At 37.5% G+C, this 20,301-nt stretch overlaps 2 protein-coding genes across 2 annotated transcripts; both read right to left on the reverse strand.

Moving 5' to 3' along the window:
* Positions 1-261: 261 nt before the first annotated feature.
* LOC307164718 (UPF0524 protein C3orf70 homolog B) lies at positions 262-8,946 on the reverse strand. Its single transcript, XM_079881778.1, has 3 exons — positions 8,545-8,946; positions 8,052-8,240; positions 262-1,153 (listed from the first exon to the last, which is right to left on the reverse strand). Exons 2-3 carry the CDS (start codon positions 8,233-8,235, stop codon positions 564-566), a joined length of 774 nt encoding a protein of 257 aa, XP_079737904.1. The 5' UTR covers positions 8,236-8,240; positions 8,545-8,946; the 3' UTR covers positions 262-563.
* A 2,492-nt stretch (positions 8,947-11,438) lies between these two features.
* On the reverse strand, positions 11,439-20,300 carry ehhadh (enoyl-CoA, hydratase/3-hydroxyacyl CoA dehydrogenase). Its single transcript, XM_079880682.1, has 7 exons — positions 19,976-20,300; positions 19,557-19,660; positions 19,231-19,400; positions 18,914-19,025; positions 17,763-17,867; positions 13,856-14,197; positions 11,439-12,777 (listed from the first exon to the last, which is right to left on the reverse strand). The coding sequence occupies exons 1-7, from the start codon at positions 20,047-20,049 to the stop codon at positions 11,525-11,527; spliced, it is 2,160 nt and encodes a 719-aa protein (XP_079736808.1). The 5' UTR covers positions 20,050-20,300; the 3' UTR covers positions 11,439-11,524.
* Between the last annotated feature and the right edge of the window lies 1 nt (position 20,301).

Genomic DNA, 20,301 nt, shown 5'->3' on the forward strand with positions numbered 1-20,301 from the left:
CTACTTGCCTACAGCAGGGTGTCGTGTGTATGTATTGGCAGTAGCAAGTCCCGTTCTTGCTCTGCAGCAGCAGAAATACCCAACAGAAGCAGCAGCAGCATAGCACATCTATTCAGCCAAGATCAAATATATCAACATTGTCATATCCATTACCATGCCAACACTCAGAGAGTTGTCATGACAGAACTATAATTCACCATGGCTTAGTGAATTGGGGTAAGGCAAGAACCCAATTCTGAAAAGGTTTTTTTTTTTTTTTTTATGTACTCACTCAATAATGGTATTTGGATCTTTTTTTTTTCTTTTTTTTTTCAAAAAAGTCTTCTGTAGTGCAGATTTAAAGTCAAGAACTGAGCTGTTAAACTTCAAACATAGGATCATATGACAAAATGAGAACAGAAATATAGATTAGAGACGAATGTAAAGTGTAGCAAAGTCTTTATGGGTGTAGTATTTTCCTCTACATACAATATTTATTTTAACACAATGAGTTAATTTTTGTCAGACAAAGAGAGAGAGAGATGTGAAATGAACAGAAAAAGAAAATATGCAGTCTGGAAATATCACACAGTAGTTTCGATATTTTCAATAATCTCCACAATGGATTTGGAAGGAGACAGTAGGGTGCATTCATCCTGGTCCCATAGACTTCCCGGACTGGAGTGTCCATCCATGCTAAGTTCGTCCTCTTCCTCAGACTCTTCCTCATAGGACTCCAGATAGTGACCTCCCAAAGCATTGATTCCCGAGTCCTCAGAGCTGGAGGGCGAAGAGCAGTGGCCCATTTTTGGTCCTTTAACGGTCTCCTCAATTGTCTGCTTGTCTTCAGTGTGCTGTTTCTGTGCTACCAGACAAGCAGGGTTTATCTGGGGTGGGCTAAGAGGAGCCTCCGTGTGAACTGGGGGCCGCTGAACATAGCACATCTTGCCGTTGATGCGTTTGACAATGTAGTCATCGATAAACAGTTCGGCAATGTTGCAGTATTTCGGGGACTCGGGACAAGGCGGTGGCAGGAAACAGGGGGAGATGCGGAGGAAGCGTTCAGTCAGAGAGATGGACAGATCAATGGTGTTGGTACAGTCAGATGGAGCGACCGGCACAGGTGTGCTGGGTAGCTGAGCCACATTGGTCATGGGTTGGTACACATATTTACCTGTACAGACAGAGTAAAAGGAGATCGTTACCTGAATATCTATCAGAAAGCACATACTAATTCGTGTACTAAAATTTTATTACCTCAACAAGGCTGAAGCAAGCAGTAAATTCAAACTAAGGCTTTGAGAATATTTAGCCAGCAAAACTTTAAGTGTAACTAAAACAAAAAAAAGGAGATATGCACTGCATTAAAACTCCCAGGATGCTTCATTATGTATAATCTCTTGCAGTGCACTGCAGTATTAATGCCAGCAGCCTCTGGTCTGAAAGTCATCATCATTTACAAATACATTTATTTTTGTTTTCATTAAAGCATAATACATCAATATCTCACATGGAGACAGTAATCCAAAAACCTGTGGCGTCTATTTACATGCTAATGAAAACTACTGCAGCACACCAGTTTAGTTCATCTTTGGACTTGCTGTCAGAAAAGAGATCAAAATCTAAAATAGTCAAGTGTAATTCATTGAAACATATTTCATTACATAATAATAATTTAAGAGAGATTTAAAAAATGGTTGTATTACAGTGCTGCAGCACTACTTTCACAGAATGAATTAATGCTTATTCAAAACATTGTAGCATTTCCTTTTTCTTTTCTTTTTTGCATAGTCTATGTTAAGGTCAATGTTTCTTGCCCCCAAAAGAGTTTTACATGATCATTTTCCACCCTTCCTTTGTTACTGTAGCTTTAAACGTCTGTATACTGTAAATGACTTCTGTTTTGATTGGCTTTTAAATTAAAGTGCAACTGCCAAGATGCTGAATGTTACATAGGCTTTGATATGTACACCTGGTTGTTTCTTATTTACTCTTTAATTAAGGGCCATTCACGTCAAATACTTCAAATGATCAAATATGTGAAATAAATGATTAATCTGTTGGCTGTTAATTATAAAATCAAATCAAAATGAAATACAAAAATAGCAATAAATACAAATGTACATATATCATATCATATAATAGAATAAACACTCTTTTACATAATTGGACTGCCTCTTATAGTATTATATTATATTATATTATATTATATTATATTATATTATATTATATTATATTATATTATATTATATTATATTATATTATATTATATTATATTATAGCTTTCTATTGTTTGCCATCACAGTACATTTTAAATGGAATCTCTGTTCCAAACTTTGGATTTGGAAGTGTTTTCTTCACATTTTAAGAGCTGATTTGAAAAAAATCACCAAAAACTACTTACAACAGCTACACATTTAACAACATTCACTGTAATACAGATCTAATCAGACAGCTAATAGGTCACTGTGGTGTCTGCAGACTGTAAACCCATACTAAACCAGTTTGGCCTAGAATAGAATATAATGAACTGAAACCACATGTGATATCAAATAAAAACACGTTTTAAAGGTTGTACTGATAACAAGATAGACATTTTAGCTTTTATTTTATAATATGTTTAAATAAAATTCAACAAATGGCCATTTTTGACCCCACGTTTAAAAAATATGAAGCAGTTTTTTTTTTTATGCCATTTTATTCTGTGTCCCACGTGAATCCATGTAAGTCCCCCGCGTGAATGTGCTTATGGCTTTGGTGTCAATAATATGATGATTTCTGATCTAACTCTTGTTTGCAGCTTTGTTAAAATAGGCTACTATCCCCCGATTGCACAGACAAAGCTAAAACGTATTCCCAGACTAAAAAAGATTGAAAACAGACTGAAAGCAACTTACACTGAGATATCTTAAAATATGTCACTGCCATTGTTTTGTCTCAAGATGCACACCAGTAATGTTTTTTTTTTTTTTTTCTTGGGGTGGAAGCACCATACAGTTAATTTCCGTTTCGTTCCACATATCTGCAGAATCCAGCCGGGGTGTGATCAGGACATCTATGACAACACTAATCCCCTGTTATCTAAGGCCCAGATCCACATCCACTCACTCGCTCATGGCCTTTGACAGTAAGTCTCTTGTCTCATATCTCTCTGTCTAAAGGTCTTTCTCACATGCACACCCTCTGTCTTTCTCTTTCTTGAAAGCATCCCCTGAATTATACAAGAGTCAGCTCTACAGAGATAAAATATGACAGTAGCCCCATCCATCCCATTCACTTCCCCAAAACGGATTTATACAGGTCACTTAAGAATGCATTGGACAGCAACTGTCAAATATCTTGTGTTTGGTGCTGTAAACAGATGACTATTCCAGGGTTTAACTAACTAAAAGTAGTAAAAAGTGTAACGACTCTCTCATATCAAGCACTACAGGGAGTTTGATCAATTTTAGTGGATAGATATTCATTCAGATTCAAAACGTTCAAAAACAAAATTGTCAATTTATTTGTGCTGCATTTTACATCCTCTTTTTGTACTGATATACAAAATAATAATATATACTGCAATAATTGAATGAAATCATACAATATCTGGGTAGTGTAATGAAACAGATACTAATACAGTATATTATTAATAAATGGTATTTAAATGTTGAAAATAATAATAGTTCTAGCAAACAATTCCTGCAGCCCCAAGATTTGATATGATTTCTTTATCAAATTCATGAGAGGAACTTAATAAACATATCTGGCCAAGAAAAGCAAAGACAACAAAAGAATCACAAAAGCAAAACAAACTCATTACATTCTAATGAGACTCCAAAATGCACGGGGGTGCCGACTATCTCAACTGAGCGGAACACAATTATTTCACCGCACTTTTCTCCTGTGCAATCAACAATAGAGGTTCCACTTGTACGGTTTGGCATTCATTTACAGACTTCTGTCGGTTCTTTGTTTTATAAATCTGTTGGACAAGGACCGGATCTCCAAGCCAGAACGGAGCTCAGAGAGGAAATCAATGTTTGACAGCTGCAGCTGCAGGCACAGAGCCAGAAACAGGAGGCTTCCTTCTTGACGTTTCACACATGGCCACATAACATCACTAAGCAGCACGTACACGCCTGGAGCGCAGACGCCACTCTCACAGCTTCTGCTCTCTCACCACAGCCCTGGATTTGCTCAGAGGATGACTGGGTACAGTCAAACCCAAACACAGCACAGCACAGCACAGCAAACCTGTCGTTATCATGGTGCTGTGCAAGAGCAATGTTAATAAATCATCACAATGTACACCATAACACAGCGGTGTCCCGTTGGGGCACTCGTTGCACCCTAAGAACAGTCAAGACAACAACACAATAAAGACTGTTTGTCTAGAATGGAAACAGAAATGCATTAGAAAGAATTTTGGGGATTTGGGGTCAGTAAGATTTTTTAAAAATGTTTTTACAAGAAATCTCTGATGCTCACCGAGGCTGAATGTATGATAAAAAATACAGTAAAAACAAAAATATCGTGAAATATTATTACAATTCAAAATAAAGGTGATCTATTTGGAAATCCTGTTATGGTAAAGCTGGATTTTCAGAATCATTACTTCAGTCTTCTAATATGCTGATTTGCTGCTCAAGAAAACTTTATTATTATTATTATTATTATTATTATTATTATTATTAATGTTGAAAACAGTTGTACTGCTTAACATTTTTGTGGAAACTTTTTTCATATTCTTTTGATAAATAGAAATTTCAAGAGAGTAGTATTGGTAACTTTAATTTAAAGGAACACTCCACCGTTTTTTTTCATATTAATATTATTATATATATAATAAAAAAATTAAAAAATATAATATTTTTCATATTCCCTTAACTAATATTTTTCATATTACCTTAACTAAGACGAGTTGATACATACCTCTCTCGTCTCAGTGCGTGCACTCAATCGCTCTGGCGCGCGGCGACACTTTGATAGCACTTAGCTTAGCCCAGTTCATTCATTAGGATCCAGACAGACATGAAGCTAGAAGCGACCAAACACCTCCACGTTTTCGACTCGGCGCAGTAATATCATCACTCCTGAAAACTCTCCCTCTCACTAGAACCAACGTGACTTTTTACTGCGCCGAGTCGAAGTGCTCCCAAGTGCTATTCCGCCAAACATTATAGTTATCCTTTTTACCCGCTTAGAAAAGCGCCACGTTTTATTTTGTGTCACCATACTTGGTCGTGTAACTACTCGTGTAACTGTATTTAAATAGGGAAAACGTGGAGGTGTTTGGTCGCTTCTAGCTTCATCTCTGTTTGGATCCTAATGAATGAACTGGGCTAAGCTAACAAAATGCTATCAAAGTGTCGCCGCGCGCCAGAGCGATTGAGTGCACGCACTGAGACGAGAGAGGTATGTATCAACTCGTCTTAGTTAAGGGAATAACATAGTTTAATATGAAAAAACGGTGGAGTGTTCCTTTAAGATGACGTAGTTACACATTACTACATTTACGTACTATAGTAATAACAGTAAATTATGCATACTTATTACAAGTAACTAACCCTAAACTAAACCCTAACACTAACCGTATATCTATTGTAATTACATACTAAGCACAATGCGTCACAGTAAAGTGTAACCACGGTATTTACTTGAAATAGATTCAAAATAGTCTTTACTGATGCATCCTTGCTGAATAAAAGTGTTCATTACTTTCTTTCTTTCTTTCTTTCTTTTCTTTCTTTCTTTCTTTCTTTCTTTCTTTCTTTCTTTCTTTCTTTCTTTCTTTCAAAAAAAAAAGTTCTGACCCCGAACTTAAAGGGATATTTCACCCAAAAATGAAAATTCTGACATCATTAACTCCCCCTCAAAAGAAGATATTTTGAAGAATATGGGTAATCAAACAGTTGATGGGATCCATTGACTTCCATATTTGAAAAATAAAATAAAATACAATGAAAGTCAATGGGGCACATCACCTGTTTGTCCATCAACATTCTTCAAAATATCTTCTTTTGTGTTCAGCAGAAGAAAGAAATGCATACAGGTTTGGAACAACTTGAGGGTTAGTAAATGATTGACTGATGACAAAATTTTCATTTTTGGGTGAACTATCCCTTTAAGTGTACATCTCCACTAAACCAAAAGATCTGTAGATCAGTCATAAAATGAAAAGTTCTTCCCCTGATGATAAGCCACGCATGGAATCGTGAATAGCAGTCGTCAATTGTGCAAGGTGTCATTTCAAAAGACTTAGTTTCTACAACTACGCAACAAAGCTCCAGGATTTCCAGCCATGAATTATTTAACAGATCCGGCTTACTAAACAATACATATCAGGGTGAGCTTGTTGTGTTTGTAATTTTATGGTACATTTAATGCTTTTCACAATGGCACACCAGTCAGAAGTTCTCACAGGGCAAGTGTGCCGGCTGATAAAGCACGAGCACACATTAACATAATGCTCTGTCTCTCTTGCAATAATGGCAGATTACAGCTGTCATCATGAGTACAAACTGATAAAGGAAATACACACATTAAAAAAAACACTGAGTGTCTACTCCCATCCCACAATCCAAATTCATTATTTTGCAACCTCATATCTCACACTGTGGATGTATGCGACCATACAAAATGATAAAACTGCATGCAAAGAGATTGCATTTGTAGACCAGTGTTACATTAGAATTTATGTTGATTACAGACATGCTTTTATTGATCAGATAAATAAATAAACAGAGTAACCCTATCTGTGTTGTAAAAGTAATCACAAACATAGGACTGACCAGTAGCCTAATAAAATATATAGAGGAAAATATAGAGGAAATCAAAAACTACTGTGATGGCCGTTGAGGATAATAATCTTTTATTATTTGATGGCTGAACTTAATAAAGTTCAGCTCCCTTGGCAGAAGTGTCATGAGAGGGTATTAAATTCGGTTTGATCTGTTCACACAGTTCTAAAGGGTTCGTACTGACATTTACCTCCCTTAAAACTCAATGAAAGCTTTTCCAATCACTCGGGACCTGAACTCAGTCAGAGTGACGTGAACTAGAGGAAGTGAACATCCTGCTCAAGGATCCGAGCAGACGCTTCCTGTGTGTATTCGTGCTCATGACTGGTGGATTCAGGGTCATGTCCAGCTAACGACTGGAGAATACAGAGGTGACGCCAAGGTTCAGGAAGCTCTGATAAAGTCAGCTATAGAGGTTTGAACTCTCACAATGGATTTGCTTCTGAGATATGTCTGGGGAGATCTACACATCTTGCTTATTAAGAAATTGTCAAGCTTGTGCTCAGGCACAGCTGAAGACATATAACGCTGAAAAAGCATCCGTGTGCAGTTACTGATAACATCACAAGCTCATAAGTGTTCCCAAAACAGGTTGCGTGATCATAGATGCAATGCATAATGTTGTTCAAATAAATGTCATATTTGAAACACTACACTCATTTGGGTTAATTGATCCTTAAGGTTCTTGACTCAATTTTAAAGAACCCTTTGTGCCCAAAAGGTTCTATATAAGGAGAAATGTTTTAAAAGCTTGCGTAATAATTTCATGTTTAATGGGTTATTAAAAAAAATCTAAGTCATGAAGTATGTTTAATTCATGACATTTAATTAAAAAATGAATTAAAACTAAATCAATAAAATCCATCATGGCATCATGTCATGGATTTAGTTTTAATTCATTTTGGTTTTAATTTGAATTCAATTTTATGAATTAAACAACTTGTAAACATACTAAGGGAATACATGAATCTCCTGACAGAACGCTTTTATAGAACCTTGTCTTACAAGAGAGGAGATTCAAATAAATAGTAAAAGGAAATGGAAAATTATGTATTAACTACATAACCTATTTTTTCTGCAAGATGATGGACAGTAGATTACTTTCCGCTATATAGAATTTTTGGGTAGTGATCTTTAATCATACTATCAGCTGCATTATTGTGTGAAGTGAATGATATTTTGTACCACTTCTCATTTTAGAACAGTGCACACTTACTAATGTATCATAATGTATAATAGAATAGAATAGAATAGAATGTATATGCATGTCAGAAGTTGGTTACTTACAGTGACACCAGCCTAAATGGCAGCACCAGTGCAGTTTGAAGCACTTTCCGTGGCTGTGTGTCGCACAGATGGACAGTCCATCACAAGGAAGAAAGTCTGGTCTGCCTGCACAGCTTTTGGCCAGAGCTTGAGCTTCATCTAACTTATCGCTCTTCAAAGCCTTCTGCACTCCGGTGTAAGCCATGGTTACTGTAAGAGAAGAGACATGCAATGAAGATACACTGTCAAACAGTGGGTCACCTGATTTAAGATACATTACAAATAGGAAGGTTTTAGTCTAAAATAATAAGAACTGCTTGAGGAATGAAATGTATTTATGTCAGACTTTACGGTATATGAAACGTTTATTAATAATTGATTGTATTATATAATATTATCATGTAATACACGTACTATAATGTGTTGTCAAATATTAGGCTACTGTATTAAAAACAAATGATGAACAGCAGAGTGTTAGTCTCAAATAACACGAACTATAAAAGTATTTGCTTACCTCATTCACTTACAGCTGATGATATCCCACCATCACACAACATCTGCATTAAACTTCCCACAACAACAGCATTAACATCCCTGTAGCCGTACTGAATATGAAGAATTACATTTTTCCATATTAAACTGAAATGGCTTTCGATGAGGATAATCCTTCATAGATTTCCAGAGAATTATCAGCTGAGTTAAAATAACGGAATCTGCCAGATCCGTACTGAGGAACAATCATGCATGTAAAAGGTCCTGGAGCGCTCGCTATTTAAGGAGAGAGAGAGCGAGAAAAGCTCAGCAAAGCAGCGCAGATTGAAACTTATGTTTCACATGGGCTCCTCGTGTTGCAGTCGCAGTGGATGCTGCTGCGGGACTGACTGAGCGCTGATCGCACACTGATGGGAAATATACTGCACACACACAGCTGCAGTGACAACACTTGACCAGAGGACGGCGCTCAGAGTCACTACAAAGGGTTTCTCATTCACATGATTTAATTGTATAGTAGCCTACATAAGGAAAGACAGTTACACTATATTTTAAGGTGTCATTGTTACAGTGTAATTATATATTTAAGTACTGAGTAATATTAATTAACTACATCATGTACTTACTCTAGGGTTAGAGTAGGATTAGGATTTGGTTGAGGTTTAGTAATTGCATGTAATTGCACAATTTACTGTTATTGCTATGGTAAGTAGGCCTACATGTAACATATGAATGTTTTATTATTGTTATTATTAATAATTGTCTTAATTTGACTACCAATCTTTAATTATTGCAGTGGGAGAAAGACATTGATTATTTGACGAATCACTATAAAAGACATTTTGAATTAAAAATTCATATTTGAGTTTTCAACGAACATTTAAAAGATTTTTGAATCTGAGTATTAATGCAAACTTCTGATCTCTTTCTCTTTCTAAAGTTTGTAAAATATAAAAATATTTTTATAAAAAAAAACACAGTTGAGGACTTTCCATAGACATAATCATTTTAACATTTTACAAACTTTATATTCCTTACTACTAAATTTAAAAAGCAAACATAAGTTCACGACACAACGAAATTAATCCACAACACAAAGGAAATGAGCCACAACACAATGGAAAATGTACAACGGAAATGTGCCACAACGGAAAATGTACAGCATAACGGAAATGAGCCACAACAGAAAATGTACAGAATAACGGAAATGAGCCACAACACAATGGAAAATGTAGAACAGTGCATGGCATGGAAAACTAACTCGGGCTCCGAGAGCCCTCTAGTGGTCAGGTCAGGGAGCATTTCCGTTGTGTTGCGGCTTTATTTAGTTGTGTTGTACATTTTCCGTTGTGTTGCGGCTTTATTTAGTTGTGTTGTACATTTTCCGTACCCTGGTAATCCAGAGTTCTCGCGAGAGCACAAGTTGAATTTGCTCAGTGAGTTACTTTGTTGTCGAGTAATGGTGCTCATTAAATATGCCCCTCGATCTGAGCTGCGCCAATCACATTGGGTTATCTGATATAGGCGGGCCAGAGGCGAGATGACGACAACGCTGTGACGTCGAAGTCATTAGTAAAGATTGCAAGATGGCTATAGATGAATACCAGTTGTTTGAAACAGCTTTGGCCGCTACAATGAACGAGTTAGACTTGGCTTTTTATCTAAAACAGGAACAGAAGAAGCCGCTCGAATCGTTCCTTTGCAAGAAGGACGTTTTTGCTGTTTTCTAATCTATTAGTTAGCTGGTTAAGCGTATGGGGTTTATTGTTGTGATTGGTTGTAGTGTTATCCTATTGCGTGCAGTGAGATTTTCAAATGCATGCTTGGTGCCGCCCCTCGAGCTGGGCGATTTTCATTAGTCGACGCCAGACCATTAATCTTTTAGATTTAGGTCTGGATTTCCAGGCTACATTTTCCGTTGTGCTGTGGCTCATTTCCGTTGTGCTGTACATTTACCGTTGTGTTGCGGCTTTATTTCATTGTGTTGTACATTTTCCATTGTGTTGTGGCTCATTTCCGTTGTGTTGTGGATTCATTTTGTTGTGTTGTGAACTTATGTTTGCTTTTTAAATGTCGTAGTGTTGTGCACTACTGGGCCACCGTACTATCCCTACACTAACCCTACCCCTAAACCAACCCATCACAGAAAATTTTATGTATTTTTACATTTTCAAAGAACATCACTTAGTATGAATTGTAGCCTACGCTGTTTTCCTCATGGCGACTAAAATATGTCCCCACAAGGACAAGGATTTTGGAAATTGCCATCTTTGTGGCAATAATGCCACTTTTTGTCCCCATAGGGTTTACCAGGCCACACACACACACACACACACACACACACACACAGCCACACAGCAGAGAAGCAATAGCAATTAACTTATCCCTTGCAGCTAAGCACAAATCACATCATACACATACACCTAACAAACCAACTATTCCACATAGATCATCAAGAGCCAAATTAATTAAAAGTTTTCCTTAAACTGAATGCACAGCCATAAATAGGCCTAATAAAAAAACATCCAAACAGGTAATTCATTGAATTGATCAAACGTTACAGATATTTCTTTTCATCAAATAATCCTAAAAACATTGATCATGGTTCCACAAAAATATTAAGCCATTTTAATATATTGATAAAAAATGTTTCTTGAGCAACAAATCAGCATTATAATGAAGGATCATGTGACACTAAAGACTGGAGTAATGGCACCAATGGGCATGAGACCAGTGCTGTGCAAAAAATGAACCATGGTAATAAACCACATTACTAACAGGAATTTATCACCATAGTCCTTTCTGCCAAAACTACTGTATATATATATATATCTGTTTTTAAGAAATGCAAAAATACACAGACACGGGACATTAAAACCTATTCATGGTGAAATAATAAGCCGATACGACATAGATAAGAGTTGAGAAAGTCGATTCTTTATTAATAACTGGCTTTATGTAGAGTTTTAAACTTAACATATAGCATGTTGTTCATGGCGCTCTTAGAGATGGCTGTGCATTGTTTTGATATGCTCTCTCCATTTTTGGATAGGAGGACTGCCACAAGCCACAAGTTTTTTCAGAAGAGGACTGGGCTCTAAATGAGACACATCAGGATGGGCTTGGTGGTAATGCTCCAACCTCTCCAGGACTCTTTCCAGGCCCACCATGCTGGCGTAGAACATGGGCCCACCTCGGTGCCTTGGAAAGCCATAACCGAACTGATAGATGACGTCAATATCCTCCGGTCGGGCAGCTATGCCATCCTCCAGAATACGAAAGCCCTCGTTGGCCAGGGCGAAAAGGCATCGCTCGATTATTTCCTGATCTGTAATATTGCGCGGTTTAATGCCGTACCTGCTCCTGTACGTCTCAAGGAGGTTCTGGATCAGTGGGTCAGGCTTTGCGTTTGTGCCCCCAGGTTTGTCGTACATGTACCAGCCGCGACCGGTCTTCTGGCCAAACCTGCCTTGCTCACAGACCATGTCTGGAATGGGACAGTACTTACGCCCTTGGCGCCTACGTGGGGGATTTTTCGGGTCAACTTCAGGCCCGGTCAACCCGGATTCCTTCCGGACTCTCCAACCAACATCAAGACCTGCAAGGTCAGACATCCTAAAGACACCCATCACGAAACCAAAGTCCTCCAGAACCTTGTCGATTTGTTCAGGTGTGGCCCCTTCCTCCAGCAGGAAGGTGGCTTGATCCGAGTAAGGCTTCAGCATACGGTTTCCGACAAAACCAGGGCAGTTTCCAACAGCAACACTCACCTTTCCCATCCTCTTCCCAAGGCTCATCGCTGTAGCGATGGTTTCACTTGAGGAGCGAGGCCCACAGACAACTTCTAAGAGCTTCATGACATGTGCCGGTGAGAAGAAGTGCATCCCAATCACCAGCTGCGGTCTATCCGTCACACCGGCCAGCACATCCACATCCAGACCAGAGGTGTTGGAGCAGAGTAGAGTGGTTGGTCTACACACCTTGGATAATTCTTGGAAAACACGCTTCTTAAGTGCCATGTCTTCAAAGACCGCTTCAATAACAAGGTCCACATCCTTCAGGTCCTGTAAGCTGAGGGTGAATTTGAGGAGATTGAGAGAGGCACTCACTCCCCGTCTTTTGGCATCTCTCTCCAGCATGCCAATCACCATCTGCCTGCCAGTCTCCATGAGTTTCTTGTCTGACTCTACAGCAATGACAGAAATTCCCACACGTGCAAGAGACACAGCAATGCCCCTTCCCATAGTGCCCAGACCTAAAAGGGAGACAAATTAATGGTCAATATGGAGTAAAACAAAACCACCAATTTAAAACAACATAGGCACAATTAGACTTGTTAATTGGCAGATGGTGAAACTGATCTGATGTAAAGCAAACAGATGTTTCAACACTTCTGAAAAACAACATTGGCACACTGACAACCTATATGTGTGCATAAAGCTGTCCAATATAAGAATATTGAACAGAAACAAGTTTTTTTTTTAAATGTATTTTTACAATTTCAAATGTATGGTTTAAGTCGCTTAAGTCGGGTTTAATAAATGGAAGTACAGTTTCTTTGGAATATTAAAGGGATACAGAAAATGTTCAGTTCTGTCGTAATTTATTCATCAGTCATTCCAAATCTGTACTTTTTTTCTTTTGTGGAACATAAAATAATATATTTTGAAAAATACTTTTTTTTGTCCATTCAATGAAAGTCAATGGGGTCCAATGTTGTTCTTCTCTATTTCAAAATATCTTCTTTTGTGTTGCACAGAGGAAGGAAAGTCATATATGTTTGAAACACCATGAGGGTGAGTAAAGTTACCATTATAAAAACCATTATAGTTTTTATTTAATTAGCTTTTATGTTCTTATTTAATAGTTATTTTAGTAGAATTTTTAGTGAATGTGTTTAGTAAATGTGTTACATGCTTTTGTCATTTTTACACGTTTTTTTTTAATGTTACTTTTTTTTACTAAACTTATTAAGATTTACTTTTTATTTATTTCCATTTAGTAATTTTGAGTGCTTCAACTTATTTCATTTAGTTGCCAAGGCAACATTTCTAATTTTTGTTTAGTTTCAAACAGCTCAAACAGCAGAGCACGACTCTAGCAATGCCAAGGTCATAAGTTTGATTCGAAAGCAAAAACTGTAAATGTGCATCTTGAATGCAATGCAAACCGCTTTGGATAAAAGTGTCTGCCAAATGCCTAAATGTAATACTTATAATTATAAAAAAAATGTATCCAATTCATAAAAAATTTTAATAGTTTTAGTTAACCAAATAACCCTGCTACCATCCCCAGGTCTAGTTCATGCACATAAAGACATTCTCTTTTGGTACCTATAACGGCTGCACTCCGGATCTCTTTGGGTTTGGTGTCATTCCATTGCGCTCCACTAGGTAGAGTCCATTTCCCAGCAGTCCTCTCAGCAAAGAAGCAGTACTGAAGAGCCCGGGCCTGGCCAGAGTTGAAGAGAGTGGCCATCAGTTCACTCTCCCGCTTTATTCCCTGGCTGTAAGGCATTGTAGCGGCTGCCCGCACTGCCTGAACACAAGCCAAAGGTGCCATCACTCCCCGAGCCTTCTTCTGAATCTGCATAGTGACCGCTTCTAATAGGGCATCCAGATCTGGAGGGCAGGGCACGGTCAGCGCGCTCAGTCTTCGGGAAGACAGCGGTTTGGCTGTGAAATATATAATGGACATGATATCAAAATATGACCTAATGTGACAAACAAAGGCAATGCTAAGCGGATAGTACTGAACCTTGTGTGGTATTTATGGTCATTTTATAACAAACATGGCAATTACTCCGAATCAGTAGAAATGGAACGGTCAAGAAGAAATTCAAAAATACTTATGGTAATCAGTTTCTAAAATATGTTGGATTTCTGAAAGTGTATAATTATAGCATTCAAAATACACAAACCTTGGACACTAGACCTGACTTGAGTCATCTGCATCTCTTGGCACGCACGCACACACAGTATGACATAAGACATAATGATTTTTATATTCTATCCTAGCCATCACAGAAACATTTTTCTGCATTTGTAGTTTAGTACATTTTCAAAAAACATCATTTAGTATGATTTATAAGCTGTTTTACTCATGGGGACCAAAAAATGTCCCCACAAATACAAGGATTTCGGATTTCCCAGGAATCATAATTAACCTAATTATAACCAAGTCTCGATCCTCAAACAGGCCTTTAAAGGGGGTGTCAGGACCGGCCAAAATGTCTTCACTTTACTCTCTTTGTCCTCACTCCGATGGTCTAAAACTCAAACCAGTCCGAAAGAAAGATAGATAGACACACACACACACACACACATTACACAACAGCCCATCAAAACTGCATTTTTAGTGTTTTGACTTCCTGCCTCACTAAAAGGATTACGCAGGGCGGTACCTGATTCAATATAGCTTTTAACTGCATTAGATTCATCTTTCTCTTTGGAATCTGGGTCACTCTGATGAGCCTTAAAGGGCCATCGGGACCAGAAACCAACAGTTTTGTCTGTTTTCTGCTCTGTCCTGTTTTGAGCAATCAATAGAAAGTATATTGACAGGAATTAGCATTTCAAAACAGTGTTGTTCCTTTCAAGTAACACATAGAAGCATGAGTGTCCAGTTTGATGTCTAGTGTGCTGTGTTATAGTGCACAATACAGATGTTGCTGTGGTTAATCTGTGGTGCTGTGGGAAGGACTTGAATCACTAATGCTGTGATTTATTGTAAGTAGGGCTGGGTCAGATCCTGATAGGTGCATGTGGCAGATGTTTCAGCGACTGGAAAACAAGATAAATCTCTGTAGCTATGAGTGCCGAGAGAGAGATTCTACAAAAAGTGTTGAGGGAATATGAGCGTGGCACTTTTGATTACTTTTTACATGGTTTTCTGTTAAATAAGTAAATGAATAAAACAGAGCAAACACAACAATCTTGGTTCAGAGTATTTTTCCCATTCATTGTAAAAAATGATTTGAAACAAATTCTTCAGGTAAAGAGTTGTAATCCAAGAACTAAACGAACCAGCTACAAGATTAATCGCACCACTTCAACATTTGATTTTAGGCAACAACAAAAAAGACATTAATGATGAGTAAATAAACTACTCATCCCATGAAGCACTGTGAAAGATGTTACTGAGGTGAAATCAATGATACAATATAAAACTATTGACTTACAGTATAGTAATTATGAAGTAAGAATGCCATTAAAAAGTGTGGAGTCCGTAAGGATGCATTTGTTTAATAACAGTAAAAACAGTAATATTATGAAATTTGACCCTGGATCACAAAACCAGTCACATGTCGCACGGGTATATTTGTGGCAATAGCCAACAATATATTGTATGGGTCAAAATTATCGATTTTTCTTTTATGCCAAAAATCATTAGGATATTAAGTAAAGATCATGTTCCATGAAGATATTGTGTAAATTTACTACCGTAAATATATAAAAAGTTTATTTTTGTGAGTGAATGCAGCACAATCGCGAACATAAATGGACAACTTTAAAAGAGATTTTCTCAATGTTTGCACCCTCAGATTCCAGATTATAAAATAGTTGTATCTCGACCAAATATTGTCATATCCTAACAAACCACACATCAATGGAAAACTTATTTATTCAGCTTATGATGTATACATCTCAATTTCAAAAAATGTACCCATGTGACTGGTTTTGTGGTCCAGGGTCACAAATATTATCATAAATTTAAAACAACTTTCTGTTTTAATAGATTTTAAAATGTAATTTACATGATCCTTCATACATCATTCTAATACGTTGATTTGCTGGTCAAGAAACACTTATTATTATTAATAATGCTGAAAAAATGTTTTGTGGAAACTGTGATAAGAACAGCGTATATTCATATAATCACATGTGATTATAGGTTTCACATGGGAATTTTACGTTTCACATGTGAGCTCATGGGTTTCAATGGAATTTTACATGTGTTTTCTGTAAGGGATACTTGAAATTGAAATCTTTTGAAACAATGTAAAAGTCTCTGAAACTGTTGAATAATACATATGCGCTGAAATGCTTTATTGGAGTGGGAGGTCTCTGCTGAGCTCTATCAATGGAGAAAATTAATGGGATTTCTTACCTCTGGGACTGTCTCACAATAGATATTAAGATCTATCATCATCCAGGCTAATTCTCAGCCATTCTCTTTAAACAAATTCTGTGTGGCCACAATTTGAGATGGAATCAACCCGTTTACATTCGGACAAATTTGGACCATTTGCAATTTACCATTAGTCAGTAAATCAGGCACATTTGGCTGTTGTCCACCATACCTGTGCCACGTTTGCTCCTCAATTCCATTTAGTTGACTATTGCAAGGATTTTGCCGGGTTGATCTTCGCTCAGCGTGTGATTACACTGAGAGCATTAGCTTTTGTGGCCAATCTTTAATCTCCCTCCACAGCTTATCCTGACTCTAGATGAACCCTGATCTCTCCGTAAGAGTGTCACTCACAACATTCACATTACAAGAGATCTGGCTCCCTCACTCTCTGTAGAGCATAATAAACAGCTGCACTTACTGTAGACCTAGAAAAGCCGAATAATTTGACAGAAATACTTCAGAGAGCCCGGCAATCGTTTCAATGATTTAATTGCTCTCATGTGATTTTTCATTACTGGAGGAAATGGGGGTCAAGCAGGAGGTGAAGAATTGGCATTCATTTTTCAGAAGCTGCAGAGAATCTCTAATTATTTTTCAGAGAGAGCACAATTTAACACGCTCCAAGCGACAGTATAAACAAAGATTTTTGACTTCACTTGCCCCGTATATAGTTAAGACGGCTGTACTGAAAGTCAGTACAAATATAACCATTAACATTTTGCATGTTTTTAAACCAGTTCGAGGGGATTTAAAGACCATCTTATCATCAAAAGCGAATACAAGATCTGTAATAATGAGAGCTGTTTTTACAAATAAAATAAAAAATAAATAAAAAACATGCCATTTGTTTAAATTGTTCTCCAATGCTCAGAAGGGTCACAATTAATATTCTAATAATGTCTGTTCCTTTTCACTTCTTGAAAAATAGATCAAAAGCACTCTGAAACTCGTTGACAAGGATATGAAACATTAATTCCATTTGCTGTGACAAAGGATTTATCTGGAACCCTGACTCTGAAAGCCTGCCAAAGACTCGGCTTCGCTTTACTGTTCAGTCTTTTAATATCCGCATTTCTGCTTTGCAAGCTCATGCTCATGCTGACATACCTACAGCTCTCAGGGCAAACTCCACAGCCACCTCACAAGCATTGTGCTCTGTGACCTGGTCAACGATGCCCAGCTTCAGAGCCTCCTGGGAAGAGACATGGCGGCCTGCAATATGAATGGTAAAGGAGAAACTGAGCGATGTGGGGGTGCTTGACGTGATTATTTTTTTGCTTTATACATTATGACAATGGGTGAGGAAAATCCCATCATAACCATTAAAAACAAATGAAATCTCACTGTGCATTTTTAAAGGATTAGTTCACCCAGAAATGAAATTAAATGACTCACCCTCACAGCGTTTCAATCCCATATGCTGTTATTTTACCAGTGGAAAACAAATAAGACTTTTTAAAGAATGTTCTTTACAGCTCTTAAAAAAAGAAGATATATGTGGTTATCATGTAATGTACAGAAAAAAATTCCTCTTTTTGCATTCCACCAAAATAATAATAATAATAATAATAATTATAATACATACATTTGGAATGACATGAGGATGTGTAAATAATGACACAATTTTCATTTTTGGATGAACTGTTGCTGACACGATTTTCTTTTTAGAGGTGTTTTACAGCAGAACTGAACACTGCTTGCATCACTGAATCATTATTTTCCTGTTTATCCCTGTAAAGCTGCTTTGAAACAATCTGTATTGTATAAAGCGCTATATAAATCTGTATTGGATAAAGCGCTCTATAAATAAAGGTGAGGATTTGACTTGTTGCTATATAAGCCATAAAGCAAATCAATCAGAAACAGTGTGCAATGCTGACACCTGGTGGGAAAAGTTTGATTTATTACTGAAAACAAAATGTAGTCCCCCCCCCTACTGTTTTCATTTTTATCATAAAGTACATTGGATGATCAGATTAACTGTAGCACTTCTTACAGTGAAGAATTAGTGAATTATTTATGAAATCTCTTATGCGAGAAAATAAATATGCGAGGGGCTCAGCTCACACAATTTTGAGCCAATCAGGAAATTCAGAAACAATCTCTACAGGACATATTTCAGTCACTTGACTTTGACAGTTATGTTTTTTTGCGGAGCTGGGATTTACAGAGTAGGGCATGTGGCTGAAATTAGCAAAGAGGTTGAAATCTGTTGGGGTGAATTGTGGGTGTGCCAATAGGCTAAGTGTATGATTTACCCGTGGTGATTAGTTCTAGGGCAGCAGGAATGCCAATGAGCCTGGGAAGACGCTGAGTTCCCCCAGCAGCTGGCAGGAGGCCCAAAGTCACCTCTGGAAGTCCAAGACGTGCCTGGAACGCATAATACATCATAGTACATTACATAGTGCATAAACCACAAACCAACAACCTTTCCTTCTCTTAATAAACTTCAAATATTGATATCAAAGTTCAACCCATTAACTTACAACATAGCAGCACTAGACAGTATTGCACAATATTCAAGCATGTAAGCATGCATGTTCATAAGAATACACAGCAGTATAAAATTTTTTACCTTTGAGTGTGCAATACGGTAGTGACACACGAGGGCTAATTCAAGGCCCCCACCTAGAGCCACCCCCTCTATGGCAGCAACCACAGGCTTCTCTCCGGCCTCTATGGAATCCAACAAGGGTAGCAGAGGAGGTCCTCTCAAAGGCCCAGCAAACTCACGGATGTCTGCACCTGGAGAAAAATGCATTATCATCAGATGGTCTTCTTACATAACTCAGCCAGAACAAGCAAATCAGTGAAAGACTTGTGCAACGTACATGTGCCAGCATGTTTAACCTGAAAATGTCATTTTTATTTTTGGTGGATGTTTGACTGTGATATTCTAACCTCCACAGAATCTTCCATTCTCTCCACAGATCACCACGGCCGTGACCTTCGGGTCACTCAGGGCTCGATCCATGGTCTTTGCAATGCCATGACGCACAGCAGAACTAAGATGGGCATGTTAAAATCACTATTGTTCATTGACTTAAATGGGTTTGTATTAATGCACTTGAAAACACTTTCAAGGACACTTTGTCTTCATCTATGTGGAAGATCATGTGTAACAATCTTATTTATAAAAGTTTTTTTAACTACTTTTTTTAACTAATGTAGTACATAAAAATAGAAAAATATATGCAAAAAATTCCTATACTTTGGTCTTGCTTTAATAAGAACAAGTACAAATGGATTTGAAAATATGTAAATGCATTATTTTTTAGTAGGTTTTTACCATAGACAGTATATAAACGGTTTTTACTCACCTTAAGGAATTGACTGGTGGGTTGGTAAGAGTGATCAGAGCAACTGATCGTTTAACAAGTTCATATCGAGCCATTGTGTTGAGCTAAACTGTATGTTTTGTTTTGAGTTGAAAGAACTGCAGGACTTTGGAACTTGTGACCTGCAAACTCAGTGCGTCAATGCAATCACACCCACTCTCTGATTTATTATTTGTCACGTCACATCTCCTAGGTGTCTTTCGTGATGATTAATTTTTAATGCGATAGTATAAACACATTGCTTTTCCAAAAAAGCTAACGTTATTCAAATCACATCTGGTCACCGCAGGAGTAGGCTTCCATTCCCG

This window comes from Squalius cephalus (assembly GCF_949319135.1).
Source record: "Squalius cephalus genome assembly, chromosome: 9".
NCBI lineage: Eukaryota > Metazoa > Chordata > Actinopteri > Cypriniformes > Leuciscidae > Squalius > Squalius cephalus.

Coding starts and splice junctions, on each gene's coding strand:
- LOC307164718 (XM_079881778.1), bottom strand. CDS start 8,235: ATGGCTTACACCGGAGTGCAGAAGGCTTTGAAGAGCGATAAGTTAGAT. Junction 1,154..8,051: donor CCATTTAGGCTGGTGTCACT/GTAAGTAACCAA, acceptor CTGTCTGTACAG/GTAAATATGTGTACCAACCC.
- ehhadh (XM_079880682.1), bottom strand. CDS start 20,049: ATGGCTCGATATGAACTTGTTAAACGATCAGTTGCTCTGATCACTCTT. Junction 19,401..19,556: donor GAATGGAAGATTCTGTGGAG/GTTAGAATATCA, acceptor ATTTTTCTCCAG/GTGCAGACATCCGTGAGTTT. Junction 12,778..13,855: donor CCGGAGTGCAGCCGTTATAG/GTACCAAAAGAG, acceptor TCTCCCTTTTAG/GTCTGGGCACTATGGGAAGG.